At 39.0% G+C, this 9,719-nt stretch overlaps 1 protein-coding gene across 1 annotated transcript; it reads left to right on the forward strand.

Moving 5' to 3' along the window:
* The first annotated feature begins 2,358 nt into the window (after nucleotides 1-2,358).
* si:ch211-194m7.5 (olfactomedin-4) lies at nucleotides 2,359-8,783 on the forward strand. The gene is made up of 7 exons (XM_062390810.1): nucleotides 2,359-2,507; nucleotides 2,631-2,753; nucleotides 2,905-3,123; nucleotides 3,554-3,707; nucleotides 4,532-4,759; nucleotides 5,920-6,088; nucleotides 8,073-8,783. The coding sequence occupies exons 1-7, from the start codon at nucleotides 2,454-2,456 to the stop codon at nucleotides 8,506-8,508; spliced, it is 1,383 nt and encodes a 460-aa protein (XP_062246794.1). The 5' UTR covers nucleotides 2,359-2,453; the 3' UTR covers nucleotides 8,509-8,783.
* Nucleotides 8,784-9,719: the final 936 nt, after the last annotated feature.

The raw sequence follows: 9,719 nt of genomic DNA on the forward strand, positions 1-9,719 counted from the left end.
AGGGTCTAGGGTGGGTTTTTTGAGCAGGGGTTTGATTACAGCTATTTTAAAAGACTGTGGTACATAACCTGATGATAATGACAGACTGATGTGTTAAGTAATGAACTATCAGTTAGGGCCAGAATTTCTTTCAGTAATTTTGTAGGAATGGGATCTAAGATACAGGTTGTTGGTTTAGAACCTGAGATTATTTCGGTAAACTGATCACGGGTGATCAGAGAGAAGCTGTCTAAGTAATGGGAGGGGTTCTCAGCCGTTCCTGAGATTTCTGTTGTTGGGAGGGTATTAGTGCCAATTGAGGAAAGGAGATGGTTGATTTTATTTCTAATAGTTAGAATTTTATCATTATAAAAGGTCATAAAGATATTGCTATTTAGGGATCGAGGACTACTGGGTTCGGTGGAGTCTGACTCTCTGTCAGCCTGGCTACAGTTCTGAAGAGAAACCTGGGGTTGTTTTTATTCTCTTCTATTAGTTTTGAATAGTAGGCGGCTCTTGCTTTGTGGATAGCCTTTTTATATTCTTTAACACTATTCTTCCAGTCTATGAGATTTTCAACATGGTTGCTGGAGCGCCACTTCCTTTCTAGTTTTCTTGATAATTGTTTTCACTCATTTGTCTGGGAATTATTCCACGGAGTTAATTTACTATGTTTGACATTTTTCTTTTTTAGAGGCGCTATTGAATCTAATGTTAATCGTAATGAGTCTGCAGAGCTATTGACGAGGTGGTCGATCTCAATGGAGCTCGGGTTTTTAAAGAATTTGTTGTTTATATCTACGGATAATACAGGTTTAAATGTAATTGGAATTATTTCCTTATTTCCTTTTTTTATTAGTGGCATATATTCAGTTATTGAAAAAATCAAGGGTTATTAAATTATGGTCTGATGGAACTGGATCAGGCTTACTGTGGAATAATCTACCAAGTTCGGGAGGCAGACACCGTCTGTTCGTTTAAGAGTAGGCACAAAACCTTCCTTTTTGATAAAGCTTATAGTTAGAGCTAATTAGTGCAGCAGAGCGTAACTTGTTCTATTATATGACATATGACACACAGAGCTTCTTTTTCCAGCTTCTCCTTCCTCTTCTCCATCCCTATCCCCCTTCCCCGGAATCCCTTTGCTTTATCACCCGCAGATCCAGGGCCTCTGTGGCCGCACCATGGATGCGGTTTTTGGATCGCGCATCAGGGGTCGCGGTGGTGGATCCAGTGTGGCGGATTCTGTGTCATGTAGGCTGATCGTGGTGCTGGTGACGGACCCTGTGTCGCGTTGGCATTGGGTATGGGCGGTGGACCAGGACCGCGGCTCGTGGTGGGTCCTGGTGGGCGGCGTTGGACATGTCATGTTGGGGTTGTCCTTCGGGATGTTTACCCTCATCAATGCTGCTTAAAACTTTAATCTGGTTAAGGTTTTCCTACACTTGGCATCTATTGCACTCCTGTCCGTCCTGGGAGAGGGATCCCTCACATGTGGCTCTCTCTAAGGTTTCTATGTATTTTTACCCTGTTAAAAGGGTTTTTAGTAGTTTTTCCTTACTCTTGCTGAGGGTTAAGGACTGAGGATGTCACACCCTGTTAAAGCCGATGAGACAAATAAAATTTGATTGATTGATTGATAATATGTAGAATTTATATAATTTTATATATGGCAATTGCATTAATGTTGATATGCATATATATATATATATTTATAAAGTAGATATTTATATTTATTACTGTTGTGTATTTAGTCATGTTTTAAGTTAACAAGCTAATTTAAATCTGATATCCTGACATTTAGCTGTGTAATGGTCTCCACCAACAGAATATCTCTGAAATGTTCACAAGCTGTCTGCTGTTTGGTGCTTGTAAACTTGTGGAATCTTTATGGTTTAAAGCAGCGGTGTTATGAGTATGCTGAAGGTGACCCACAACAGTTAAGTTGCTGTTAATAAAACAACTTAAATAAAATAAATAAAATCTCTTTCGGTTAGTCACTATGAGTAATACCCTTCACATTGCATATTGTCATTTGATCTCCTGATATACAGCTTTGACTACATTGTGCTGTTAATATATTTTTGTACTCAAGCAAATAAATTGAATGCAGGAGGTTTGCTGACTGGAGATTTTTTTTACATATAAAGACTGTAAAGAATCTTAAATGTTACTTCCTTAAGGTTTTTCTATATCGACAGTATTTCACTTTATTGGGTAAAGGAAAATTCTGATGTTTTGCAATCCCCACCGAAAGCAGGAAGTGGTCCCATTTTGAAGGGAGCATGACACATTTTGTGCTCTCTCTCTCTCTCTCACACACACACACACACACACACACACACACACACACACACACACACACACACACACACACACACACACACACACACACACACACACACAACCTCCTTCTACAGTGTAACAGTCACATAAAACTGCCTGTTTCACTAAGTTCTTGTCTTCACTCTACTATGATGCTGTTTCTGATCGTGCCACTGTGGGCTCTGTTCACTTTCAGCCAACAGGTACGAAAACACTATTAATATAGTGATTATTATAATTTTTATATTTGCTAAACACTGCCCATGTGAAACAGGAATATTTAGTATTTATATTTTACATGCAATGTTCAATATTCTTGATTTCAGGCGACGTCAGCAGATAAGTGTGTGTGTGAGTTGACTTATTCTGAGCAGGCATTCCCTCATGACAAACTCAGCACAGTGGAGGACAATGCATCAAAATGCAACATGGAGATTACCTCCCAGAAGGTAACCACTATTTATCTCAAACCAGACTGCTTATAACAGATCCTCCCTCTACTTCTTAAAATGTAGTTACACTACTCTTTTTATGTGTACAGTCATACTAATGGATCTCTGAGTGATGTCTGATCAAAGGGTCTGCCTGTCCTCCCTGAAGACTCTAGAGCTGGAGAGTCTGCTGCTGGGTTTGGACCGACGTCTCCCCGAGCTGCAGGAGGACGTGGCAATGCTGGAGAGAGAGAATGACGGAGAGCTTTATGGAGTTGTCAGTCTGCAGGTAATAGAGAATGATTTGAAGGACATCAAACAGATCATCGACAAGCTGAATAGCACCACCACGGAAGACCAGCACCTCACCATTGACACAACTAAACAGGTAGATTCACCAAACATGCTTCTCACCAGGGTTAATACTAATGAAGGAAACATCTGTGTGCAAACCTCTAATATGCTATTAATGTTAATTTGAACTATACTGCACTGTTCCTACAGCATACATGCAAATCTTTCATTATGATGTAATGACTTTTCCAGTCGCAGTACATTATTGCAGTTCAATGGCCATTTTAAAACTGCTCTTACCAATATTATAAACAACAGTCTTTAATAACTATGTAAAATGTAAATGTTTTGATGGTAGTGAAAAATATGGAAGTAGAGAGGGTCTAATGTATTTTAATTCACTGTGCTCATTATTAATGTATCAGCCAGCCAAGTTTCTCAGATGACAGGAAGACAGTATTCAAAGTAATTTATATTTGTAGAAAGAATTTTTTTTTGACATCTGCTGTGCTGCTATCTCTCAGCTGGAAGACGTGAAAGCAGAGATGCAAGAGCTGAAAAAGTACGACACCATGCAGGTGGTAATAAGACAAGAAGCTAACCAGCGTTTGAAGAGAGATCTGGCGCAGTGCAGGAATGAACTTCACCCCATCATCCAACCCACTCAGCCCCAACATGGTAAGTCTCAAACCCTGGCTGAAGGGGCAGTTAGAGACAATATGACATTGTCACAAGTCATTTTATTAGCATTTTCAACTCATGATAACCTACACTTGTTGTATGACACAATGGACTTGTCAAAACTGTAAATGTGAGGTTCAATCTGGAGAGACTTGATTCACGAATTAACAGTGTTTATTTTAGAAGTGCACACAGTAATGTGAATGTTTTAGTCATTGGCATTTTAGATCCCTGTGTGATTTCATCAGGTTTAGAAAGGGGGTGAAGCAAAGAGCAGAATATATATATAATATGTGTAGTTCTGTAACTACTTTTAATGGATGTCTGTGGAGATTCTCTGTCATCAGGTCATGGTATATCCAATTGCTCAAACTCAACCAAGTAATGGACACTGTGTAGCCAGACTGATTAAAAAAACACGTCATTTGTTTTCTGTAAAATAAATTGACATTCATGTTTTTATGTCTAGTGCAAGGACGGGAGATCTGATTAGAAATGTTCACTGGAGACACATTCTAATGCCAGGTGTGAACAGGCAAACATAGAACTGTCCACTTGTGGATCAGAGGAGCAGGCTGTTGACACCAGGTTTGAGCAGACCATAAAGTGCCACTTTAAATGAGGTCACTCACATCTGTGACAGGCAAATGCTCACTAAACTAATGTGGGATAGAAATGAACTGGACATTGTGGGGCACTATCAGTATCTATAGCTTCAATTGAAAAGTGAAGTGCCAGTAGCTTTTTCCCTTTCAATCAGTTGTACATATTTAGTATCCCAACATACAGGTTCTTTATCTGTTTTCACATTTACCCCTCAGGTAACTGTCCACATGGTCAGTTTGTAAACATCACTGGGCCCAGGGTGAACACAGCAGGAGAGTTTCCTGGCACCAACAAGTATGGTGCTTGGGGTCGGGATCCCAAACCAGAGGTGGGGAAAGAGAACTGGCATTGGCTGGTAATGATGATAGCCAGCAACAGATACTCCAACTATGTTCGTCTATACTCAAGCCTGAGTTCTCTCATTGTTGGGGTGAGCGTCCCAGGTAAATATTGTTCTGGTTTCAATATCAGCTCACTAGACATTTATAATAGACAAGCATTAAAGCATCACTGTAAATAATAACCTTGGAAACAACTTCCCTATCACTGTATTTTGTCATTCTTTCTAACAGTTTTTAAATCAGAAAGCTAATTCCAGAATATGTGTTCACTGAAAGCTGGTGGTTTAAAGCAATGATGCTGCTGGAATCAAACTTAAAAAAAATTCCCTAAAACCATTGGGAAATATGATTAATGATATACATAATCTCTGGTAATAACAATTCAACTTTCCCTCATAGTCTAGTCTTAAAGGGGACATATTATGCCCATTTTACCATAGTTGATATGGTTCCTTGGGGTCACAAAGTTTTGTGAAAGTATCGATAGGATTAAATTGTGAGATAATAAGCCCATATAAATGATGCCACAAACCTGCCACAAAGGAGGACAATAATCAGGCCTAAAGATGTAAGATTTATAGTCGGATTTTACGCAGGCGTGCAAGCACGCAAGACACGCAACGTGCCCATTGCGTGCTTGCGTGCCACATCGCGCGGCTTGCGTGCGTCCGCCAATTTTTCTAACTATACGACAAAGCAACGCGAGCCTCACACAGCCCGCAAGGCTGTGATTGGTCTGCTTACTACATCCCGTCCGGAGTCTAGTTTCCAGTTTCATTTCCCATAATACCGGCAGAAATCATGGAAGATTTAGAAGAACGAATATGGACCAAATAGAAGAGCACTTGGCAGAAGAGATCAGAAAATATGACCACTTGTATAACCCGTCACTGACTGGCCGATTTTTCCGCCAGAAAAAGACAATAAGGAGCCGCAGTGGTGATGTAAATAAACAGTCGACGAAGACAAAGACGTCTCTTCTTTTTGTGTTTTGTCTTTGACAAAACACGTTACTCCGCCTAGTGTTCTGGCGGGGAATTAACACACGCAACCCTTGGGGAACCATAAACCAAAACGAGTCCATCGATGCAACTGTGTGTTGCAGTCGCAGTACTATAATTCAGCCTTTAGGCTTACACATACTCAGAAGGATGACGTTATTGTTGATTTTGATAATTTAATTGCATTTGTCTCAAAAGCTGAGGCACATATATTATTGAATATTTTGATGAACTGATAACTCCTCTTTCTCCTTCTTCCAGGGAATATCATGATCCACACCAGCAACCCAACCACCAACACCATCCAGGGTCCAAATGTTGTTCTGTTTGGTGGGGCCTTATACTACAACTGTTACAACCAAGATGCTGTTTGTCGATTCAACCTCACCGCTAAAACCATTTCCACATTACAACTACCCAAAGGCACCAGGTTCGCTGCTCACCTTTGTCTTTCAGCTCATGTAGACAGACAAGTGTTTAAGTCAAAATTTTATTCATTACAGACCACATATTTTAAACAATAATACACATATGCAAATTACAGTACAAAACAATACATAGTAGAATAGAATACAGAGGTGAAAAAACTGTATAATATTGCACATCTTTGTGTATGTTGTTGGAATTTAGTGTCCGATTATAATCCGTGGTAATCCCTGCAGACAGGAGTGGAGTTATACTGTTTGATGCCCACAAAAGACTTTGGCCCAATCCGAATTTCACCACTTCTCCCCACCCCTTAGCCACTCCCCTTTGTTTCTCGTGTTCCCATGTAGGGGTAGATGTCCCAATACCTGTTGAGACGGAGGGGTAGGGCCAAATGTTAGGACTGAACAGCCCTTGAAATTAAGATTGTTCAGACCCACACTTCAAACCGAGGGGTACAAGAATTTCACCGGCAAGAGAGACCCACAAATGTAGCAATTTCTCCATTAATACAGATTTTAAAATTATAATTATGATTGTAATATCTTAGTTTAATATAGTTTCAATGTATTATAGTCATTTTCTTCACAACAACCTTAAAAGAGAATCGCTAGTGCACTATCGTTGGCATACTAGATAATTTTTTTGCATCTTAATCCCGTATTTTCACATGATGTCATGTCGCATAACAGCTCTTTGAAGAGACACATGCACTTTATTTAACCACCGTATAGCAGCGATGTTACTGAACTTAACTGCTCTAATAACAAAGCATCCTGGCAGGGTTGCATACTGACCACTGCCACTAAACTGAAGCTGTGTACTTTTGATTCATACTTGAAATAATGCAAAGCATTCAAGCTTTTCAATATCAAATGTTATTGATTCACCAGCATTAGCATAGATGTTATAAGGATATATATAGGCTTGTCACTTATTTAAGATCTCAACAATTGTATTACAATGACATCCATGCAAAACTTTTTGTTCTTTCTGTTTATATCAATGCATACGGATGGTGTGTCGGGGTTTTCGCACAAATACTGATGATGTAATGGCTTCTGGAAAGGCTGTCCCAATTCGTAGGGGAAGATTTCAACCACTAACCCTTGTCACTCTGTTTCAAGGGGCAAAATATTCATCGAAAACAAGGGGTAGGGGTAGGGGTAGGGAGAAGAGGTGAAATTGAGTTGGGCCTTCAGGTGGCACTCTGCAGTTCTCTGTGGCAGTCTTAAAGGGAGAGTTCACCCAAAAGTGAAAATTAATTAATAAACTACTCACCACTATGGCGATAGAAATAGGCGGGTCAAGTGTTTGAGTCCACAAAACACTTTTGGAGTTCTAGGGGTAAACAGTGTGCAGCCAAATCCAATACAATTGAAGTACCTGGTGATCAATTCTTCAAACGTAAAAAAGACAGAAAAAAAACATAATATTCTAATGAGGGGGCTTGGATGACACCGCAGGAGCACTATCAAGTCATTTTTTTTCTGTTGCTTTTTTCAGTAAAAGAAGTGGTTACTTCAATTGTGTTGGATTTGGCTGCACACTGTTTACCTCTAAAACTCCAAAGTTGTTTTGTGTTTTGTAGATTTTTCTGTGAACTAGCGCACAGTATACTAAGACTAAGTCTTTGACTAAACTAGACTAAGACTAGTCTTAGTGTATGTAGAATCACATATGCTGCGCTCATTTTAAATAAAGAGCAAGTAGCTGGGAATTCAAAAAACAAATGATGTCACATGGAAGTAGTGAATGGTCTGTGACAGAAAAGGTGCTGTGTATAGAAGCACTGTATGAACGTATGCTTGAATGCGACTTGTACCGTTAAGAGCTTTGAGTGGTTGATAAGACTAGAAATGTATGATATAAATAGGCCCCATTTACCATTTAAAACTCCATACAGTTCATATTTCTATGTCTATGTGTGGAAAGAAACAAAAAAGTAAAGATCACGCACCTATCACTTCTGATGTCTGTTTTGTCAGATTTAACTCAAAGGGAAACTTCTGCCACCTTGATGAATGCTACCCGTTCACCGATCTGGACCTGGCAACAGATGAGTCCGGGGTCTGGGTTATCTACACCACCACCCAGGACTGTGGAAACCTGGTGCTGTCCAAGGTGGAGGACGATGAAATTCTGACACTTGGCCAAACCTGGCACACCTCGGTCTACAAGCAGGGGGTGACCAATACCTTTATGTCATGTGGTTTGCTCTATGCCACAAGGTACATCGACAAAGAAGTGGAAGAGATCTTCTACTCGTTTGACACTGTGACAGGGCTGGAGAAATTCAACATTGGAATCTTCATCAGGAAGATGTCTCCCAACATTTATTCACTGAACTATAGCCCTGTGGACCAGATGTTACATGCATACTGTGACTCCATTATGGTCTCCTATAAGGTTCTGTTTGAATGAAATACACATTTTGCACACAATGACTAAGATATTCTACTAATTTGCTATATGAAATGTAAATTATGAGTGTAAATCCACTAAAACATTCAATGTTTTCAACATTTAGATCTTAACAATTCCAAATTTGCGTAAAGTTTGTTAGTATAAATGTCAATTAAAAAAAATTTTCTAAATTTGCTATTTTCTAAAGTAATTACCTGTAGCAAGACTATCTCACAATAATTCTTTTTTTGTCAAAATAATTTTCAAAATTAAAAGTTCTTTCTCCAAAAGTATTCAACCGTTTCACTGAATTTGATTGGGTGACATAACCAAACGAGTTGTTTTCAACTAGAAAGTGACATACAACCTGATAGTAAGTAAAACAAACAGTATGAGTAGTGTTAATGTAAGAGGTTGGGGAGCATTTACATTTACAATCTTTACATTGCTTAGTTATGTTAGTTATGTGTGTGATTTATACAAAGAATTGTCTCTTCTGTGTTATGACCCCATTCATTTAGGTTGAAGCCTATCTTGATGCTGGGAAGGTGGCACGTGATTATAAGAAGAAAAAGTATTCCCTTGAAGTATATTCTATGAACGTAACAAGCCTGTTTAAAAATTGTAAAAAGTCGAAAGTAACAAGTCTTCAGAAAACAAATACTCAAGTAAAATGGTAAATGGTCTGTATTTATATAGTACTGTTTTAGTCTCTTGATGACCACTCAAAGTGCGTTATAGTACAGTTTTGCCACTCACCTATTTGCCAATCAGGATCTTGCCAAAAGGATACCTCAGCATACAGATGAGGAAGGCTGGGATCAAGCTGCCGGCCTTCTGGTTGGAGGACTACCGATCTACCCTTTAGCCACAGCAGCTAAGTAAAGGACGGGTATGTTAAACATTTAGTTTTAGATGTAAAATGCTGAAAAGGGATGAACATGGGGTGTAACACACGGAGAATTCATGGAAATCTGACAAATATACTTGAGAAACATGTTAACATTCATCGTCTTTTTCAGATTGACAGGTATTGACTTAGGCGTTGTTGATCGAAAAAAGATGAAGCTTGCATGTTGTATAGCTAACAACATTTTCCCAATTACGTTAATGGATATTGTACTTAAATTAGCAGGCTGATAATTTGCACAAGGGCTGTCTACAACAGCATTAAAACAAATTTGAATACTGCAATCAAAATGTAAAATTAAGTATAAAAGCATTTATTT

The sequence above is a fragment of the Platichthys flesus genome, chromosome 6, assembly GCF_949316205.1.
Source record: "Platichthys flesus chromosome 6, fPlaFle2.1, whole genome shotgun sequence".
Classification (NCBI taxonomy): Eukaryota; Metazoa; Chordata; class Actinopteri; order Pleuronectiformes; family Pleuronectidae; genus Platichthys; species Platichthys flesus.